Source organism: Dromaius novaehollandiae, chromosome 17 (genome assembly GCF_036370855.1).
Source record: "Dromaius novaehollandiae isolate bDroNov1 chromosome 17, bDroNov1.hap1, whole genome shotgun sequence".
Lineage (NCBI taxonomy): Eukaryota > Metazoa > Chordata > Aves > Casuariiformes > Dromaiidae > Dromaius > Dromaius novaehollandiae.
In genome coordinates, this window is record NC_088114.1 from 579728 (window position 1) to 601948 (window position 22221).

General features: G+C 41.4%; 1 protein-coding gene across 3 annotated transcripts in view; it reads left to right on the top strand.

Moving 5' to 3' along the window:
• Positions 1–70: 70 nt before the first annotated feature.
• Positions 71–22221, top strand: part of TTC28 (tetratricopeptide repeat domain 28) — a 218734-nt gene continuing 196583 nt past the window's right edge. The window contains exons 1-4 of one of the 3 annotated variants that reach the window (XM_064521839.1): positions 71–158; positions 892–979; positions 3174–3477; positions 16621–16899. In XM_064521839.1, coding sequence (XP_064377909.1) covers positions 16672–16899 — 228 coding nt within the window. In that variant the 5' untranslated portion in view covers positions 71–158; positions 892–979; positions 3174–3477; positions 16621–16671. Of the gene's footprint in view, positions 159–891; positions 980–1446; positions 1721–3173; positions 3478–16620; positions 16900–22221 lie in introns of those variants that run through there. The other 2 variants (XM_064521840.1, XM_064521838.1) reach the window with 2 other exon arrangements.

A 22221-nucleotide genomic window follows, 5' to 3' on the forward strand; every position in this document is an offset into this window, starting at 1 on the left:
AGGGCTGGTATGTTTTGAGATATTTGATGTTAGCTGTTGTTAATGATAAAATGGCAATTCTTGTCCATTTGTATATTTTCCTTAATGAACCAGATGGAGGAACACAGGCCTTTGGATGAAAAATACTGTTGGTTCAAATCCAATCCAGATGAACAGAGGTGAGAAAACAGAAGAAATGCATGTACATCCTCTGGCAGCATTCACTGCTGGGCGCACGTGCGAGTGGTTGGCACATCCTCAAAGAACGCTGGTGCTTACCGTGGCTCCTCGGATGCAGGGGGGAACACTCGGCTGCCCTTTGCTAGATAAAAGAATCGTAAAGGACTCGATGTTTTTCGGCTAGGTTTTCGACATGGTGTACTGCAAAAGTTGATGCCTTTGGGATTTGGTTAGGAAGACCTGTATCGTTATAGAGAGAAGACAATTCACTAGCTAGCACTTACACTGTAATTTAACTGTAATGGTGGTCTTGTAGAAACAGAAGAACTTCTGAAATTGATTCCTCCTATCTTTTTTCCATCCCACTATTGTTAGATTTCTTAACTGCCATCATGGACCTTTTTTTCAGATCCTGACTAAGGTCCGTTTCCCAAGGAAATCTTAATTTTGATCTCACTCATTCAAAGTCAAACCTTTGAGCCTATGGCTCATCACATTACTGCAGAAAGCATTCTGAAGTTTCAGACTTTTATATTTTTCTCATGAGAGGGTAAATTTGGAGAGTGTTACTAAATTCCACTATACTGAAGCAGTGTCCAATTTCCACTTAGTCAAGAAATTAATCTCTTGTGTTTCTTTCCCCCTGAGCAGGAGACTGCAGGGTGTTCATAAAGGTAGTATTCACAGTACAGGAGCTTGCAGCGTAATATCTTGCCTATTTTGTTTCAACAGGCAAGAATCCGCCGCATTTTCGACTCCAGTTTGGCTGCTGGTCGTGTAAAGGTGATGGGAAGGCAGCGGCTGCGCCTGGGTGTGCCGGGTAAGAGCGTGTCCCGCACGCCCTCAGCGACCTGCCCGTGCCCGCGCTGGCAGAGGCTTTTCCCCAAGGAGCTGCGGCTGGGGCTGCCGCCGCTTTGGGGAGAGCGGTCCCTGCGTCGATAAAATGGTTCGGACCCACGTTCTCAGGGCTGAGGGGGCTCGGGGCTGTTCACCCGGCGAGCGCGTGGGGGGAGGCAGCCGGAGGGGAAGGCCGCTTGCCTCTTCTGCTGCCGGGGCGCGGGCTTCGCCTCTGTCCCGGCTGCGGAGCAGAGCGGGGACGGCGGGGCGGGAGGCCCGGGGCCATGGCCGGCTGCGGGCGGGCCGGAGGGGAGGGCGGGCCGGGCGGGATGCCTGGCGGCGGGCGGGGCGGGGCGGGCCGGGCCGGAGTGGGCGGCGGGCCGGGGGGGATGCCTGGAGGCGGGCGCGGTGCCGGCGCCGTGGGGCGGGAGGCGCGTGGGGTGGCCGGAGCCCGCCCCGAGGCGGGGCCGGGGCCGGGGCCGAGGCCGCGCGGCTCCGCAGAGCGGGGCCCGGAACGTGGCGCGCGGGGCGGGCGGCCGGCGCGGGATCGTCCCGGCGGGGGGCGGCGGCGGCGGCCTCGAGAAGGAGGAGGAGGAGGAGGAGGAGGAGGAGGAGGAGCAGCCGCAGCGCGATGGAGCAACAGGCGGCGCCGCCCGCCCCGCCGGGGGCCGCAGCGGGGGGCCGGGCTCGGCGGCGGCGGGAGCGGGACGCGGAGCCTGCCCGGGTGAGTGGCGGCTCGGGCCGGGCCGGGCCGGGCCGGGCGGGAGTGGCCCCTTCCCCCGCCACGGCCGCCTGGCCGCGCCGCGCCGGGCCGGGGCGGGCGCGATGGCTGCCTGGGGGCGCCGGCGGGGCGCGGGGCCGCCCCGGGCCGGGCGGAGCGGTGCAGGCCCGCGGTGGGGCCGCGCCGCGGCGGTGGGGCCGGGCGGGGGCCGGGCGCTGCCGGCCCGTCCTGGCTGCGGGGCTGCGGGCGCCAGTGCGGGGCGCTCGGCCCGGGCTGCCGGGGCCGGGAGCGGGTCGAAGATGACGCGATCGCGAGCGTCCGGCGTCGTCGGCGGGGCGAGCTGCCGGGGCCGAGCTGCCGTGTGCCGCGGCTGGGGCGGGCGTCCCTGCGTGCGGGAGCCCCTGCGTGCGGGAGCCCGGGCGGCGGCGGGAGAACACTCGCTCCCGGGCTGAGCGAGAGCTGAGCGTGTTTTGTTAAAACGTGCAAACTTTTCTGCGGCGTGCGTCGGGTCTGTGCTGCGTAGCGCTGCCGAGCTGCTCGCCCTGCCGGAGCTGGTAACGCGGAGCTGAGCTTTCAAGCAGACCGTGCACTAGCAGCACAGACCGCTGCTGAGAAAGTTGCCGCTGAGGTGCCGGTAACGGTTCTGTTACTGGCAGAGTTCCCAGTCCGGAGGCTGGGTCCAGGCAGCGCCTGGTGCATGAGCGCACGCCTCGTTAACGCCGTCCTGCTCGCTGGCTGCAGTGCGGACGGGCGGTTGCGGGGGAGGTGCCCTGTCCCCGGGCGTTGAGGTTGCAGCCCTTGGTCCTCCCGGGCGGACGCGAGTCGAAGCGGCGGGGTCGGCTGCTTCTGTAAGGGATCCCTGCCTCCTCTTCGCCGGTGGTGGTCGCGTTTATCCTCGGGCGCCTTTCATTTCTCTTGGAGGTCTTGCACAGTTGTTGGCAGCGTGTCATCCCTCTTGTGCTGGCTGCCGGTGCCGTGTGCGAGCTCTTCAGGTGCTAATGAAACTCCTCACGGGTTTCTTTGCAAAGAGGTTTTTGAGAAATGGATGGATGTGGCTTGAATATTGAAAGATTCTTTTTCAGCAGTAGGGCTGGAATTCTTCCCTTCTGTGTATGTTTTTGTCTGATATAAATACAAAGTCATGTGGTTTTGAAGAGCTAGAACATACTTGTGTACGTAAGTAATGATTATAAATGATAACATTATTAATGATTACTAGTAATGATTACCTATACTGTCTAAGCATTCGCTTTCAAGACAGAAAATCCACTGCTGCAACAGCACTGGTCTGTATCTATGTTTCTGCTGGCTGTTGATCAATTCCTGGCTGCTGGCTACTTCGCTGTACTTTACCGTGTTATCCCCGTCTTGACTGAAGCTGAATACCGCTTCCTCGTCCATTGCGAATCCTTTCCTCCTCTCCCGGCTGCCGGTTACTTTCATTCCCTCTGGGCAGGTCGCCGGGGAAGGGAACTGTAGTGTGAGACTGAAGGTGAAGTGTCTGCGTGCCTGTAGATGAGTGTTTCTGTTGCCGTCGTGCTGATGGACCTGCACTTGGAAGAGGCACACACCGCTTCAGAAGAGAAAACAGTTGTGCTAGGACAGTTGAACGATTAGCAGCCAGCAGCGTCCCGGGTGGATGTACACCTGCTGCCCCGAGAAGTCTTCCTTAAGTGGAAGTTCCTGTTTAGACCTGGCTTTAACTGTACTATTGATTCATCCATCATTGTCGTGTCCATCTACCTGTGACTAACTGACAGGTGAGAGGGAAAGGTGAGATTCCATACTGATAACCAAGATGATGATTTAATTATTATTCACGATAACTAAATTCAAGGTTTTGTGCTCCCTCTAGCTTATATTAGATCTTTTTCTTACATTAATGGGAGATTTTTTGGATAGCAATGGAAGCAAACAACTCTTTAGAGTTTTTTAGAACTTTTATTTCTTTTCTGTGCCTCAGTGTCACAGTAACTCTTATGAGAAAATGAGCTCTTTTATAATTTCTCCTTCTTCATCTTAGCTTTTCTGTTGTTTGCCTTCTGTGCCATGTCTTCATTCTGTTTTTCCCATTCTTTAAAAACTTTTGCTCTTTCTTTTTCTGAAGTGATTAACAATAACATGAAGTATTATGTTGACGCTAAGGGACTGTTCTGATCTTGAAGGTAACTTTCTAACGAGATTACTAGGGACCTGGAGAATTTGCACTTCTGAGTTGGTTTTAGGCTTTCAGCATGCTCAAACACAAACTTGAATTTACATTCACTGATTTACTTTTGAATCTCCGAGGCTACTAATGCTAGATTTCTGTTTTTAAGAGAAAAGGAAAAAGTTTAGTCACCCCCCTCCCACCTGTCCAGTTTGAGTCTCTCGTGCCGCTACGTAAATGCACCGTGCAAGGCGGACATGGCCTATGGCCTGTATGCTTGATGACGTCGTGCTGAAGTTTGAGTAAGTATATGTTGAGTTCTAGCCGTTCTTACAGTGGAAGCGTTCTGAATACACAGAAATAAATAATAAATGTGTATTTTTGAGCTTCTGGGTGATTGACTGGCAGTGATGTAGGAGGACTGGTCTGTTTTAGGCATCTGTAATGTGTCCATTACTATTCCTGTGGATTTAGGCATCCATAGTACAAACATATTTTTTAAACAGAATCTTCTCTCTGTCTTTATTTGAAAATAAATGTCATAAGAATTGGGGTGTATTTGACATTTGCTTTCATTTGCTGTTAAATTATAATGAAAGCACTGTTCTCTACATAACAGCTTTTTTATTTTAAATACTTTTTACAATACTTGAGAATTGAGTTAGTAGTTATCTACCATATTACCACATTTTATTATGTAAATGATTTTTTTCCTCCTAGCATTGTTGGAGCTAAAATATAAGTATTAATTTTAATAAGCTTTTTAATATTATAGTTCCTTAAATATAAAGCTGTATAAAAGCAGAGCAGTCTGAAGAGTAAGCTGTAATTTATATGTAAAAGGTTTACTTTTGGAATTTCACGGCAGTGTGTATTTAGAAAACCAAAGACAGTAGTCTTTCAGGCTATTGTAACAAATAATATGAACTTACTGAATATTCAAGACTTGTAATTTGGCATTCAGTAGCCTTCAGTGAGGTTTTTTTACTTTTTTTATTACTTTTGGAATGCATTATTGCTACTGGCACTTGTAACATCTGTGAGTCTGTTAACTGTACTGCATGTAGAAGGCTGTTTTATTTGGCTTTCTTTTATTTTCTGAGTGTTTGATATCTGTTTGTTTCTGTAAGGAATAGTAAATAATTGTTCCCTACTCATTTTACCTTTTCCATGTTTGTCATGATTTTATAGACCTTGACTTACTCTCTCCAATTCTTTTTCAAGTTTCATAGTCTATCTCAGCCTCTCTTTGGATAGAGAGGTCCATGTCTTTGGTTGTCTGTGTTGCCCGTCTGTGTTTCTTTTCTATTTATGCATATTTCTTTGTGTGGTGGTAGGAACAAAACTGAACGTGGTATTTAAAATGTGCTTCGTGCCATGGATTTTTAGCATGGCACGATCGTTTCCAGTTTTTCATTTCCCTAAGGATTCTCATTCTTTTACTCATCTCTTACTCGTCTCTCTGACTGCTCATGAGCACAAGGACAATGTTTCCAGAGAAATTTCCTCAAAGACTCTAAAGTGTCTCTTGTGAGGGTTAAGGGTAAGTTTATGGCCAGTTATTCTGATGAACAGCTAAGGATTTTTTTTTTTCCTGTTACTTTGCATTTACTGACATTGAATGTCTTCTGCTAATTCCCGGAATATACTGAAGAGTCTTCTGTGCTCTGAGCAGTTAGTTTTACATTTGACTATCATTTTGTTTCATTAATGTATAAAAAGCAATTACATTTCAGTAGCTCACCTGCATACTGCATCAAGCAATTTGGGTTAGATCTCTAAGAAGCCTAGAAAGTTACCTGTGTGTCACAGCCAGAAGATGAGAAAGACCAATGCATTGCCAATGTCTTGAATTCATGAAGTAAATTTACCTAGAAATTTTTGAGTGGCATCCACACCGCATGCAGTCCCCCTCTAACATCCTTGCCAATATAAGTTTGTATGCATTTCCTTTTAAATTCTGGTCTGATGATTGATTTGACTGTGATCAAGAAACACTAGCAGACACCTGAGAAAGAAGCTGCAGGAAAACATTTTAGAGTTTAGATATGTTATCTCCATCTGTTTGTTTCTTAATTCTTTAGAATAAGGTAAAACCTGTCTTCTACACTGAAGGTGTCTGAACAGTTGTGCATTGAGGAAAACCCTTAATAATCCCTATGGGTCACTGACTGAGGCTTTGGAACATTGATCTGCTTCGAGTTTTCTCAGAAATGCACGAGAAAGTGTTTAGCTAAGGAGCTTTTGGATGTAAAGCTTTGGATAGAGGTGTGGCTCAACAGAAGAAATGGTTCTTGCGCATGAAGTTTACTCTGTCATGAAAGAAAGACGTCCCCTTTGGTGACACGTACTTATCTTGAAGTGTATGATTTGTAAATTAGAATTTTCCGTCATTGTAACAATCTGCAAATGAGGTCTGCACAGGAAGTCCCATTTGCTCTTGTGCATCTCTTTGCCTGTGTATTGAGCTGACAGACACAGACTCACAGATTTGTTTGCTTTGACTCTGTTTTATTCTAGGCCTTAAAAATAATTTGCTAAGGAAACTGAAATTATATGAAAGTTCTCTTTTGTGTTACGACACATGAATGTTAATTGGTGTTTTAGGGAGTAAAAGAATTATTGTTTGTTTTGACAAGTTTAATTATCATCCATGTGGAATGTTAATCTAATTTTAGATCAGAAATCTGATATATCAGATCCTGTTTTTGTCACCTCAGTGTTACTGTTTTAGGAAAGGAAAATGTGGAATGTGAAGCATACTGTATATATAGTGGAAAATGAAATAATGCTGTATTTGAGACATTGATCACCTTATAAAAGGGACTATGGTTACTCTGATTGTCCTTTAGTGCAATGTGGTCCTGAAGGATTAAGGACCCTTTGGACCCAGACACTCAAATGATGCATCATCTAGTCTCCATGAACTTCCAATTTAAATTTAAGATGAACTCTAATCTAAAGGTATAACAAACAGAAAAAAAACCCCAGGACAGCGAGAGCAAGAATAATGGCTGATTTATGACTGAAGAGCTTCTAGAAACCCCCCCAAAGTTACGTATGAGAAGATTTTCATGATTTCTTTTGACTGTCTGCTTATTTATTATTAGTTGGCTTCATATCATTACTTGAGGTGCTTCTTAAGGGAGGACTGAAAAGAGCTTGAATGTCACCAATTTTAGGAAAGTGGGAATAAAAGTTTTCAAATAACTTGATGCATATTGCTAATAGCTTTTTAATTATTGTAAATAATTATGTTTGGGACTAGACATGTTGTATGAAAAGCTTTTATTACTTACATGATCCATATAGTATTTTGCAGTGTGTTTATAGTGAAATCGGGTTAGTTTCTGAATAGTATTTAAAAATAACGTTTGTACAGCTCACTCCTCACTCCTTTCTTGTTTTTGGAGTATATTTACTTAAAAATATAATTTATTTCTTAGCTTAAATATGTTGCAAAAGTGTAAATGAAGGCATAGTTTTGTTTGCATAACCTTTGGTTTTTAAAATGATGTACGAACTGAAGTGTTTCTTAAATTCAGCTATGGATTGCATAGTTCTTATAAGTGGATCTGATTGATGTTACAATTACAGATATTAGTTGACAGTGATGGCTTTTCTCTCCTGAAGAAAGCAGCAGAACTGAAATGATGCAGACCAGGATTACTTTAGTTACCACATGTGTACAAATTGTAAGTTAACTTTTGGGAATGTTTGTACACTCTTCCTTCAGAACAGTTGATTTTTTCAGGTTGAATACTGGAAGCTCACAGTTGCTTCTCATTTTTATTGAATTCTTTAGAAATTTTATATAAATTTGAGGTAAAAGATCGGTTTCCTTCCTATTGGCAAGTTCATATTTAAAATACGTTTGTCTCTAATTGCAATGAAAAACTGAAATAGTAAAATATTTTCAGGACAAAATGCTCCAGAAGCTTATACGTCTATTCCATTAGGAAATTTACTGAAATGTGTTTTTTTCCTTAATCAGAAAACATAGGTTCATTCTTTTTTTCATAGCAGTATAGTCCTGTAATTTATGGGAAGAGTTTTCTGTTTAAGGTATTTATTCCTTCTGATTTTTTTTGATTCCTTTAGGTAAGTTATAGCTTGTTTTTTAAGATACAAAAATAGATTTCCATGAACTTCTAAAAATCCCTTCTAGAAGTTCATAAAGGCTTCATCTTTCCCCAAGTTCTATCCACGTGGAAGCAGATTTGCAGTGAGCACAGTCATTAGGTTCTGCTGGATTCTACTGAAGTTTGAAAAATGAAATGTATTTGGAAGTTGGACTTCTATTTTATGTATTATTTTGTGAAAATCTAACTGCTGTTTTTTCCCTATAATGTAGTTTTACTAGAGGAGATTAAAACCCTGTCTGTAAGTAGAACAATATTCGCTGAGACTTGCAGGAGTTCTTTAGACTAAATTAGATAAAAGGCTGGAGGTGCTGATGATCAACCCAGAGTAAATGTTAGGGTTTAAAAACCGCAGAACACTGAAAATGACGGAAGCAACAGGAGCTGGTAGGATTTACTCCGTGCTGCTTCTGCCGGAGAGAGACTGCTTCGGCAGTGTGTCCGTTGGGTGGTGGCAATGCTTTTGTTTTCGTTGAGGCGTCAGAGCTGGATAGGCCTATTTTAGCCAGAAGGAGAGGGAGAGAGTTGTTCCAGCGACCGTTCTGTAACTGACCGCTGAGTAGCGTTTCTCTCAGTTACCTGCAGTTTCAAGGGAGAGAATGGTCTGAGTCGTCGTCCAGTTTTCTCGTGTCCTGCTTGCTGGGCGTATATATTATGTTACTGAGATTTAGGGAAATGTTTTCTTACATCTGTGTAAGAAGAGGTGGGAGGTGTATTGTACGTACTCCCAAGTACAAAACTTCATAGCAGTCGGTGACGATGAAATCCGGGTTAGAAACATCGCGCAGCCTGGATAGCTGCTGTGCACATCCTACAGTGGGCTGGGCAACAGAACTAGGTTCTCTGAAACATACAGTTTCAGTGGCTTGTCATTTATTTCTACGCTGTTTCTACCCAAAGTGTGTTCTGATTGGGTGAAGGCTGCATGTGGCTTGGCAGGTTTTGGTGTCTGCTCAGAAGCGTCCTTCTGACTGTAACTGGAGTGCTCGGAGGTTGCGGGGAGGGACTTCGGATTCTTTGTCTATTCCTGGACTCTTGTCCCAGATGTTTTCCTTCACAATAAAACAATAATACCCCAGAGTCTGGAGTGAAAAAAACATGAAGCCTTTTTAGAGGTGAACTTTTGCAAGTTAGGTGAAAGAATCATTCAACAGTACTTTCAATCTAGCATGCTTTGGAGGGAATTGTAAAATGTGAAATGTTATATAGCCGTTTTCAGAGAAGGGGAAGCTCAGTTTTAGATTTGAGCTGGTTTTGGAAACCTGTGTTTACAGTAAGTAACTGTCACTTTGCTTCAGAATCCTTTTGGAATGCCAGCTTTTTCTGCTTAGCTTTTTCCATTCATTTTCCCCCTCCTGATGCTTCACTGAATATCTTGAGCTATTTAAATAATTTAAAACATAAAAATGCTGCATGTCATACTTAGTTTTTTTTTTGAAAGTTACTAGGGCTTTTTAAAAAGGGGTCTTAATTACGGGCTTGCCACCAAAGACACCAACTATATAAGGCGTATTTATTTGAATCGCACTTGTATAACATTAGATAAGATAGATTACATATGAACTAACAAGCTCTGATGCGTAAGATTCATCATTCTTTAATCAAGCGTTTGGTTTATGCTCTTGCACCATGTTGTTTTCAATTATGCTCTTTTACCATGCTGTTTTCTATTGCCCTCTTTTCTTGGAGCAGAATTTGGATTTTTGCTGTTATCTTTTGTCACTCATATTACTGGAATTTAAGGAGAGAATCTACTCCCTTCTGTTTTCTGGAAGGCCATGTGCTGTTCAGACAGTCAGATCTTTCTGTGCGTATGAGCACCTATTTATTTTTGTTTATAAACGTTCAGTCTCTGTAAAGGACTAACTTTAGCAAGCTTGATCTTGGGAGAAAAGCATTCTTGTAACGTAGCTTTGTCAGTCTGTTCAACTTCTTATTTGCTTTGGGGTTTGGGAGTTCATTTGTTCTTGAAAATAAAACGGCTGAAGGAAATTGTGTTTTTAACACTCAACTTGCATATTCAGACCGGCTGAATCTTGAGCAGTGATGCAGGAGGAGGAGGCGGCTCTTTCCCCAGTGAAGGGGATAAATTGTTGAGTCCAGTGTGAGGCAGAGGCTGTCCAAGCTTGTGTCTGATGTGGCCTCTGTAGGAGGAGCTGGCTTCTGGTGCCCCAGCCTGGTTTGCAGACATGGTGCTGGGAAGCTCATGCCACCTTCTTTGTTAGGAATACCGGGCAACAGAACTAGGTTCTTTGGAACATACAGTTTCAGTGGCTTTTCATTTATTTCTACGCTATTTCTACACAAACTCGAGGAGCTCCTGCCTTAAATTGTCTCCGCTGGATCCTCTTTTCCACATGAGCAGCTCCTTTTTTGTTCCGCTGCAGTAAGGAACTGCTGCTGCTTCTACAGTATTGGCTCAGTTTGTAAACAGCCAAGGAAAGAACTTCAGGTCTCGGGTGTCCTCCATAACAAAGTGCTGGGCAGCCTAAATATGCGCGTTGCCATCACCTTGCTGTAATAAGACAGAGGAGCAGTTGTGAACAGAAAATGGGGATGTTTTTGTAATGAGCACTTCCTGTGCGTTGGTACAGTACCTCGCAGAGTCGTAATAATCTCTTTTTTTATTTGTGGTTTGGGTGCCAGAGTGGCTCAGTTTTGCTCTGTGGTTCTTTCCTTTACGTAATGGCATTCTACTGCCTTAAGTAGTTCTCCTGACAGCAGGAATTAAATAATAACGTATATTAGAAGTTACCATCATAGTTTCCTTTAAAACAATTCCAGCTTTTTTTCATGAGAGTATTCAGCTTCATAGGTTATTAAAGGCAGCAGCCATGTTACTTGAACTGGGAGGATGTCTCCTCTTTGTTACAGGCTCCCAGTGTGATTCTGGGGAGGTCGTTAACAGCTTTGTATTTTGATTTGTTCACGCATAATAAACAAACGGACACAGAACACAGCTGTTGCACAACTTGTGTATTCTTTCTGCCTGGCTTGTACGCCTTGAGATTTTGCTTGATGAGACCTGCCCTTGCAGAAACCTATTTATGCAGAGTTGAGTAACTCCGTTAGGTTGTTAAAGCTGCTCCCAAGCAAATAGTTTCTGTGGCTCCCGCAGCGTCTGTCCTTGTGCTTGGACGGAGGTGACGAGAAAGATGCCATCTGCTGCGAACCGTGCCGAGCTAAAGGTGGGTTCTTCGAAGTGTGATGCTTCCAAGGAGACTTGGTTGTCCTTTCACATGGACCGTTTCGGTTATAACAGTTACTGTTAAGGAGTCTGCTTCTTGAAGTGCTGCTCTTCTATATAACTCAGTAGGGGCGTTTTAAACGTTACTTCATGAGATGTTCTGGCACTCTTGCATGTGGAAGCTGCAGTCATTTGCTCTGAATGTGATGAAAGGTTGGAAAGTACACAGCATTTGATGTTTTCGTTGTGCCCGACCCAAGCCAGTAGTCAGGAATAAAATAAAACAGGGAAAGGACACCTTTAAAAATATACCTAAGAAACCAAAATACTTTGTTTGAAATGTCGTGCCCTTAAGCTTCTCATCGTTTAACAGATGAACTGTTTTTTTATATGAACAAAATGAGCAGTGTTTAAGCTAGAGATCACCTTGGCTGATTATATTGCGTACTGTTCCTGATAGGTTCAGCTCAGTAGGTCAAAATAATAAGTTTTAGAAGCAAAATTGTTTCCTTCACAGTCTTTGCGAAACGCTATCATAAAGAAAGTTGTTCCTTAAGAATATATTCAGGCTTTCTGCTGAGAGATTCATGTTTTTTACTCTGATTATGTTTGTGACTAAGTGATCGATTAATTTATTCGAGACTATGCTCTGCTTCTTTCACTCTTGTTGATGGGAATTGGCTGTATTTAACACATTATAATGAATTAAATTCCGTAGTGGACAATGCAGCCAGTTATGTAAGGCAAATTATAATTGCAGTTGATCATTTAAATTAAGGTAGTTGTATCGTTCTTCAGAATCTGAAACTGTTATTCTGTGCCTGGATGATAACACCTATCTGTCTTATTCTGAACAAGCTAGATAAAAATAACAAACTTCTCTTCCAAAGAGAAGAGAAATTTAGTCCTAGTTCTTATGAAGTTCAGATTGCCTCAGTGGATCCCTATTACTTTAAACCTGAGAAAAATTTCTGTGATTACTATGAAGAAACATTATTTGATGGTTGATGTGCTTATAAATGGATGATAAATGGTACGGCTACCTGTCAGGAAGCCACAATTGCAAAATAGGTCTCATGACCAGACATTAAGAAAAAAAAATTTTTTTTTAGTCTAGTAATTGCAGTGCAAGCAGAACATGTAGTTTAGAGAGTAGGGGGAGAACCTTGCTTCAGTTCTAAATGTGGATGATTTCTAAAGAGAAGGTATTTGTGACTTTTTCTGAGTGCTTTGTTCCGCTCTTCTGATGGACTGACTTGTCCTTCTGATCAGTTATGCATATTGTACAAATACTATGCGTATTAGTTGTGCCAGAAATTTGAGTTGTGCTGCCTGACCTACCTGAACTTACTTAAGTTGAATTGCACTGCAGAAGTTTATTTTTATCATGAAAATCTCTAGGTTTGTCAGAATTGTAGCAGGAAGCAAAGAAGCTAAGAACATAGCAGGGGATTCAAAAAAGTTCTGGTAAATCTATATGGATTAAAAACAACATCTATTGCTGTTATAGCTGACAGCTTTGGAAAGGGTGTTAGGTTTTTGTTTGCTTGTTTGTTTTTTAAGACAGTTTCTAAGGCTGTTGGATCAGGACGATTGCTGGCATCATGAGTAGAGTATCACTGAAGTGCTCGCACTGGTTCTGTTTGTTCTCCCCCTGAAATTCCCAGAACTGGCAGTGTAAATTCTCCAATGCTCTTGTCGATTTATGTATGCTGTTTTTCTCAGGACCTTCTTAAAAACGTATGAGTTCTGCAGACTGTCAGCCCTGAATTTCCTTGAATATTGTATGAAAGTTCAGCTGCTTTCAGAACGTTTTTGACACGTTTGAACTATAAACTCCTTTTAGACCTCAGCTAAAGGGTATATACCTTTTTATGAGTGAAATAGTGCTCAGGTTAAAATGCTCCATACTCCTTATATAGAATGAGCACTTCTGAAACAGTATTGGATTTTCATGTCTGTAGTGACTCTGGAATGTTGGTTCTTGCTTGTATAAAATCAAGTTTTCCACTCTTCTGGTAATTGCCAGGAACAAAGGCTAGTGCAAATACGAGACAGCTGAAATAAGAACAGTGTGAAAGTTCATTAGCTGCTCTGACCTTAACGGTGGGAGAAATTACATGATAGTTGTTAGGTCTGCCCGCTGAGAAGAATCTCGCACAACAATTCTACATTTGTTAACTTAAATGGGCTTCAAGAGCAGGCAGAAATGTAATTTCTTGGAATCTGAGAAGCTGTTCCTTCTGAAGCTACAGAGGAAAATAGCAGGTGAAGATAAAAGGATATGGGAGGAATCTGATGCTTCCTTTGGCTTTTTTTCCTCTTCCTGCGATGAGGCAACTCTCCATGTAAACCGTCGTTTCTCTGGGTGGCCACCTGAGCAGATGGGTACTCAGCAAGCCCACCTTTCCACCTCCCCTCTGCTCCTGTCTTCCCCTAGAGTACTTCCACGACCTTCCAGTGACCGTTTGGTTTTCTCAGGGTTTCCTGATCTCTGTATTTGAACATCCACTCATCTCTAACTCCTGCTAAATACAAGCATCTTCATATTCTGTCCTTGCAAATCCTCAGGTAAAGGCAAAGTGGCTGCCTGATGGAGTTTGTGGTTACATGCACACTTACAAGGATGTGAATTATCATACTGCTTGGCAGAAAGTAACATGTTCAGCTCAATTACTGGAGTCGTTGTTCAAAGTAGGACAATTTTCCTGCTAGTACTTGAGAATATGTGAAGTTGCTGTTTCTAAACTTGACTGAAGTAGCAGAGGAATATGCCAGTGCATTTAAAGATGTACTGCATATGGAATGAATTTTCAAGGATGCAGAAATTTGTTTTTTAGAATGCTGTTTCTAATAAAAAACTAAAAATGTCAAGCAGCATATTAGCTTATGTAGGCAGGAGTACTAAAGCAATTACATAGATAAAAAGGAACGAAGTCTTTGGATAGTTCTACTGTAGACAGGTCAAGAAACTGCATTTACTGGTGCAACGATTTGGAGTCGATATTAGGAAAAATATTTTAATTATGAAAATCAGGAAGCAGTGGAATGGAATTGCCTGAGGAAAACCTGGAGTTTCCTTCATTAGAGAGCTTTAGAAACAGTTTGAAAAAACACCTGTCAGAAAAATTTGGGTATAATCATAAGGAAAAGAAGAGATCCATGCTTTCTAATTTGAAAGGTTTTTTGTTTTGTTTTTTTTTTTTAATACTTAAAAATGTCTATGGACCACTTTGATGCCTGAGACAGGATGTCAGTTTGCAGCTTGCTTCCCTTTCCACCTAAAAATATGCCTCAGCTTGCTCTGGTAATGTATTTAAGCTGTGCAATTGTTGTGTTGTGGTAACAGTATGTAATTTTCTTAACCTTTTTTTGTCTGGAGGACTAAAAATGGGAAATGCCACTCTCAATTATAATAGTCTCTAAGTACCTTGTATGTTTCCATATGTACATATTACCTGTAGCCAAATGAAATAACTGCAAAATTCTCAACTGTCTTTTAATCAAAATTATACCAAGATGTTCTTGTGTTGATGTTTTTGAGGGTCTTTGGGAGGAAATATGGTACACGACAGAAATAGTTACTAAATGCAGATGACTGAGTAAAATGAAGAATGTAGAAGGGTAAACAAAGATAGAGAGTAATCAGAATCAGTCTAACTTCAAGTGTTCTATACTAACACAGCTTTTTTTCTTAGATCTTAGAGTCTTGTGGCTAATTGTCAGGAGTATTTTTAGCATGAGCCTTTATGACATCCTTCACATGTGAAGAGGGTATTGTGCCTGTTAACCCACTTTTGCACTTTTATCTTTCCATTTCCCCACCTGTTGTAAATCAGAATAAGTTAAGGGAAATGTAGTTCTCACGCCTGCCTTTTACTTCCTTTCAGCATTTGTAATCTTTTTCTGACCTTCCTTTGTTTGTGGCCCTGGTATTAATCACTGCTGAATTGTTACAGACTCGTGTTTATTGTTAGCGAGGGAATGAAGCCTGAGGACAGTTGCTTGCTCATCTGTTCATCTAGAGTATGAACTGCTTGATTTCAGTGGTGATTTGTATCGATGATGGTTTGAGCCTCAGTGAGAACAAGTGAGATTCTGATGCTTCATTTTTGTCCCATTCAGAGCACCACCTCATGCTGAAATTAAACAAATCCAAAACCTAAGCCCCCCTTTCTGCTTATACCTGTAGCATTATGAATTTGAGAATGTTCCCATTCTAGCAGCCCCAAGCATTCAGCATGTTGACTAAATGTAGCTAATGTTATAGTATGGGAAATAATTCATCCATGATTTATGTTGTTATGCCTTAATATTGTGTTAGTCTCATCTGTCTCAGTTCTGGAACGTAAACCTTCACTTCTTGTAGTGAACTGAAAACAAGCATCATCTTTCTGGACGATACCAACGTTTGAATGAGGAAGGCTGGTTAATTGTTTGTTTTGTGACTTTGTTCAGCAGGGAGTTGAAACTGTCTACATGTGTATGATGCCTTCCTGCAATTACAGGATTTGTCTGTTCACTCGTTACTAGTGAGTTTCAGCACTGAATGATGACTTTTAAAATGTCCATCAAAAAAAAAAAAGAAGGCAAGACAGGCTACTTTTTGAGTTGTAAATGTACAAGGCAGCTTGTGGAACTGGGGGCTACTATAGCTCACTTCAAATCTTTAGAGGTCTACAATTAAAAGGCCCAAAACTGTGTAATTTGAAACTGTTTTTCCTTGTCTGTTTGTATGGTCTGACAGACTATGGTCTGGCAATCCAAGGAGCAACGATGACTGCTCTGTTGCTAATACAGGCTTTATGCCCCACTAGTTTGTGCGAGTATACCCTATTCCACAGACTCATCCTGCTCTTCCCATTCATGAAGAATTTGCAGCCTGCGCTTGGCTTTATATAGAGGTTTGTGAGCAGATGTACCAGTGTGAGTTCTTTCTTTTAAAGAGAATTTATACCTTTGTCTGTGTGCACACACACACTTCCTGGTGATCTCTGTATCAAACTTTGAATATACCAGTGTCATCTTCACATTCACGCCTGCCGCCTTACCCTTGAAATATGCTTGATGTTGTAGAATCAAATACTTTGGCTGAGGGGAAAAAAAAGTGTGAATATATGGAGTGCAGCATATTAAAAACATATTACAGCTTGTTGTATGCCTGAAGAAGGCATCATTTTCTGGAAGACATCCTGCATGGGAAATAAGATGTTTTATAATGGTCTTTTTTGTTGCTTCTGTACCAAAAATAAATAAATAAATAATTTAATTAAAATAAAAAAAAAAATCTGATTCTCAGTTCAGAATTCGTTCTGCAGTAAAGCTGATGCTTTAATTTCTACTATAGAGTTTCTAATATTTTGACAATTTTCATAATATTTTTGAGCAGCAATTCTTAACATTAACATCTCTTTTCCCCCCACAGATTTCTTTTTTTGGATCAAAATCTTTTGGAAAAAGAAGTCCCGACAGCTCCATGTTGAGCAAAGCTGAATTTGTTGAGAAAGTTCGCCAGAGCAACCAGGCTTGCCACGATGGCGACTTTCATACAGCAATCACGTTGTACAATGAGGCTTTGGGAGTCGACCCTCAGAACTGCATTCTCTACAGTAACCGTTCAGCAGCCTACATGAAAATCCATCAGTACGACAAGGCGCTGGATGATGCAATCAAAGCACGACTTCTAAATCCCAAATGGCCGAAGGTAAGAAAGCTTGTTTCTCTTCTGGGGAAGCAGTACATGATTGTATACTACATGATTATTCTTTACGTTACTAACATGTAATGTAGATGAGTGTGAATATTTCTGTAGTAATGGCTCTCTTTGCTAAAAACTCTAGATAGTAAATATATTTTATGTTTAGAGGTTGCTTGACTTGCATTTCCTGCTGAGTATTAAACTGCTTTCTGTATAAACAAACTTTTTTTTTTTTCCTGATGCCTGCGAAGATACCGATCTTAACCATTTTAAACCAGCATCATTTTTGGGATATGAAGACCAGGTATCTCTTTTAATGCTGAAAGTAGTAAGTGTTCAGGAGCATCCAGGCTAAAATTTCTTAAGAGGTAGCACGGCCATTCTTATTAATAATGGAGCAATAAGTCCTCTCAAAAATAGTGTTTAAAGAGTTATTATGTGTAGTATGTTTTGAGGAGACATTTTAAGAAATTCTGTGCATCTCAACATTCTTACTAAGACCTAACTACGCGAGGAATCATTTTGGAAAGAGTAAATGGTGTTGGTTACCTGTTTCTTCTAGTGTTGCTTCCCACTTGCTACTGTTGATGGCTTCAGTAACTCTGGCTCACTCTTGGCTAGCCCAGGGCCGACCATTCACCTGCTAATCAATTTTAGTAGTGTCTGCTCCAGATTCCGCTTCTCCTGTCAATCCCTTGTACAGTCTTACTAGTCACTTTAAAGATGCAATTTAAGACGAGATTTGTCACTCAGGTTCCTCTGCTCAGAAACTGTGGCAAGTAACAAGCATAACACTATATTGATGATCAAAAAGTACAGTGGGTTCAGCTGCCTGTCAGCTGGAGTCTGAAAAATTTAAGTTTATCTGTTTTATAAGACCAGAAAAGTGGTTTAGAAAAAATTTTATTTAAAGTGTTTTCTAGAGCTCTGCACACTCATAATCCCAAAACAAAGACCATCACAGTAAGCCATCGGAGAGCCTTCCCTTCTGTGAATTCTTTTTTTTTGGAGTTGCCATCTTGAATTGCAGCACTTAATTTTGTGTTTTTCTTTCAGATTTTATTTTCACACTTAACCTTTGCACTTTCTTTTTCTTTTCACTTTTATACTGCTGCTTAATCTTTCAGCCTTTGTTAATGAAAGCAGGGGCTTTCATAAATTTTCCCTGTTATTTGTACGGAGCCACTCTGCAGTTTATAGTTTGTGTCATAGTCCACATTAGCAAGGAACTCCTGCTTCCTCAGGGTAACTATTTACAAGCTTATAAGTTTCTTCCATTGCTGACTTCTGTATTCTCTTACTGAATGCGATAACAGATTTTGCATGTGTTTTTATCAAGGACTATGTTAGAAAATTGCATTACTGTCATTGAACTCCAGATTTCCTGGTCAGTTGTGCAAATGCAGGGAGTCAAAGAATATAAATGCAAGGGTGCTTTTGCTTAGCTTTGTATCGCATTTCTAAGAAATCTGGCAATGATTTACTGTAGAGCTCACTTAGAAGAATAGTTATGAAAAGATTTCATAAAAGAGTACTTTCAAAATGCCAATCACAGATAGAAGTATAACAAGACTTTGGAAATGGATCATTGGACTAGATTTGTGGATCAAAATGCCAAATAAGATGGAATAGGAGATTTAATAGTTTAAATGATAGCTGTGTTAAATGAAGACATTGTTATCAGTCTGTTAAATTTAAAAATAGAATATGTACTGATGCAGCATTAAAGTGGAAGAGTTTAAATTTTCTTTTATAATTTAAAATATATGACTCCTGTTTCAAAGGGACTACATTACTGAGTTAAAAACTTGAAATATCTGTTTTGATTCCAGTTCTGCTATGAAGCGTCCACCTGACTTTGAGCAAACTTTGTTCCTTTGTTTATTCTTTTTTATACAAAGAGGTGAAGAGTCTGTTTTATAAAGCATTTTGGACCTTACTGGTGAAAAAGCAGTGGAAGATCTAGATGATATTATGATGACATAGCATCTGTTCTTGCTTTATTGGATCAGTGTGTAAAGGATATCTTGCTCCATGATACAAAATACTTACATCCATGGAAAGCTACCGTGAGTAAGAAATAAAATGTTCGAAGTAGGTTTTGCAGGCTTTCTTTTCTGTATAGTCTCATTCTCAATCTCTGTTTCTATCCTTCCTTTTATCTTTCTGCAGGTGTATCGTCAGTTTTTCAAATTACCAAAGCTTCACACAGTCTCCTCTTTTTCCCATACCATCAGACTCCCATCTGGAACCTTATTTTCTGTTTTTTAATGATTCAGTGGTTTGTCATTATTCTAGATTTGCTCCTACAGCATATACTTTTTTATTATCAGTGAGTACCAACCAAAAAGAGGTTTTGTTTTTTCTTTGACTGTATATGGCTTGTCAAGTGGTATTATGCTTTTATTAAAAAAAACCCCCTCTAATTGACGTGAGAAACAAAGCCAAAATTTAGCTGCATTAGGACATGCCTATCTATATGTCCTTAAATGTTACCCTTATAAGAGAATTTGTAGATGAATCAGAGCAGCTGTCTTGCAGCAGAAATACTGTATGTCTACAATCGATATTCAGGAAAAACTTTTCTTTTGTCAAAAACTTCTGAGTTTTAAAAATTGTTAGAAATGTCCAATGTTAAAGCACGTCTTTCTGGTACTTCTTTAACCTGAAGTGAAAAACTCGTTTTTCATAATAGCAGCAGTTACTGTAAGCTTGTGCTAGCATAAACTCGGTTCCCAGCCCGTCCTGGTTCTGAAGCAGTTTATCCCAGATGGCTTGTGTGTTGATCACAGCACCTCTTCCTTCTCTTCCAGCCCAAGGCTGGCTGACTGTATCCGTTCACCCCTTCTCATGCAATCAGCCAGGCAGCGTTCCCGGCTCTGCTGCTGGCTCACCTGACAGCCCGGTCTGCCCCGACCACACAGCTGTGGGACGGCTTTGCCTGTCGCTGGCCCAGCGCCTGCCCAGGAGCCCTCGTGAGCTGTCTCCATCTCGGAGCCCCAGCTGACCCTCTAGCTACCAGTTCAAGATTTTGAAGCCAAGCTTTTAGCAAAATTGAAGAATAAATCATACGAATATCGGAGTATTTAGAATTGATAGATTTAGGGCTAGTATGTTTTGAAAGGGATATAAAATTGTATACATGAGGGAAGAAGCTGTTTTCTCTAGCTGTCAGAGACCAGGATGAGATTTAACATGAATCGGCAGATCATCCCACATTATTTTACTGAAGAGGTAGTGTCTTAGTCATGTCCTCTATGAAAGCAGATATATTTCAAGTCTGATTTGCATTTACAGGGTTTTTTTTTTTCTGTGTTCTTTTAAGCTTTTGAATACAGAAACAGGTGCAGTAGTGGCATAAACATAAAATGAACTTCCTTCTAAGGCTCTTTCATTAATTGGTTTGATGCTCAACAAAGCGCTTGTTAAACAGGAAATGATTTTTAGGCGTCCGGGTCTGAATGCACTGTCTGCTGTCATCTAAACGGTCCTGACGGAAGTCTCATAAAAATGGCTTGGCGAGGCGTGTGTCTTGGCTGTTAAACAGGAGCCATCATGCTACTACAGTAATTGAGATAATGAAAACCCTCAGCTGAACGAATTGTTTTTTATAATCTGTGTGTTGTTTCCATCTGGACTTGTGATTTTCACACTCTTCTGTATATTACTCTCCTTTTGCATTGAACTGTTGTTTCCATAGAAATCATGTAAAATTACCAGGCATTGATTTAGAAGAAAATGGAAAATTTTGCCAAGCTCTATTTGCCATTAAATTGGCTGCTGGACAGTGAGGGTTGGCTTAAGACATATCTGTATTATAAATTTGAGGCCGGTGGCTGCCGCTGCACCCTCATGCCGCCTCATGGATCTGTGTTAGTGTGGCCGAGAAGGAGCAGTTGCTCGAGCTGCTTAATCTGACTGTGCGAGTCTCATCCCGGAAAGGGTTCTCGTCGCGTTACGGCTTCCAGGCCTGAATTCAGCGCTTTCTGCCCTGTTTCCTCCGGTGTGGGTTTGTTCATTTCTCTTCACATGCCCTTTCCTGTTCTGAGTAAGTGTCCACTTTTTCTCACCTTATTGTTTTAGCCTGATTCTCCAAATAATCTTATTTATTAGAAAATCTGCTTTTCTCATTTGGACACTTAAATAATGCTTTAATTCTTCCATATGTCTATGACTAGGGAGGGCATATTAGAGGTGTCAAAGTTAATTCAGGTATCTGTCTTGGGACAGAACTGGAACTTAGTTTATCTTATTTCTAGGTTTTGGGGAAAATTCTTTTATTCTGAATGATGTCAGAAAGTTTACTTTTTTTATTTCTGAACATGTAGTGATAATTTTCTCGTCAGCAGAATGCTTTGCAAGAGGACAACGTTATCAATGTACAGATATGACGGCTAGATCAGTTCAGTGATAGAGAAGCTGGGTGAATAGTTCTGAGTTTACTGTCACAAATTAATTCTGTCTCCGCTTCTCCTGTTTCAACAGTGTTACTAAATTGACAGTATCAATTAAAAATATTAAAATGAATGGAACTGAAACACTCAAGTCTGTTGCTGATGTTCTCCTGTTTAATAATAATTCAGGTTAATTCTGTTTCCATAAAATATCAGCAAGAGCAAAGAAAAGGACCAGTATCTAGAAAGCTCAACTGAACTTCATTTTAAAAGCGCAAGCCTATTAATGTTGAAGGCCAAGCCTATTAGCCAAGCTCTACTAATTTTTGAAACTGTTCACTGAAACAGATTGTGATTCTGGCTGCTTTCAACACAACAGCTATTAGCAACTGTTCTAGCCTTATTAACATAGGTCAGTGCATAAGATAAACACTAATTATCTGTAATTATTTTACCACTATAATACGGCTATTTATCTGTGTGTAGCTGATGATGAATTCTGCATCTCTGTGGACTGAGCTGTATGTTACGCATTTCTTTAGTGTTTTCATAGAACGGGGACTGAAAACGGCAGTGCGGCAGAGGGATGTTGGTGCTTGCAGGAGCTGGAGCTCTTGGGTTGCTCTTCGTCCTTGATGGAGAAAGCACAGCAGAGCCTTTGCTTCTTTTTTATTTAGTTGAAGGATGCAAATATAGATGAGTTTTCTGATTGCCTCGTCTGACCGACAGTTACTTTCCAGATCAGAGGTGAAGTTAGACTCTCTCCTGGCCACCAGGCATTTTCTGCCCCTCTCATTGTACCTTACTGACAAGCAAATAGTTTCTGTTTTCTTTCCTTTCCTGTGAAGAATTTCCCCCTCCTCCTCTCCTCCGAGATTACTTTGCGAAGTATCGGGCCTCTGTGCTTCCGTGGTAACGGTGGGAATGCTAGGTA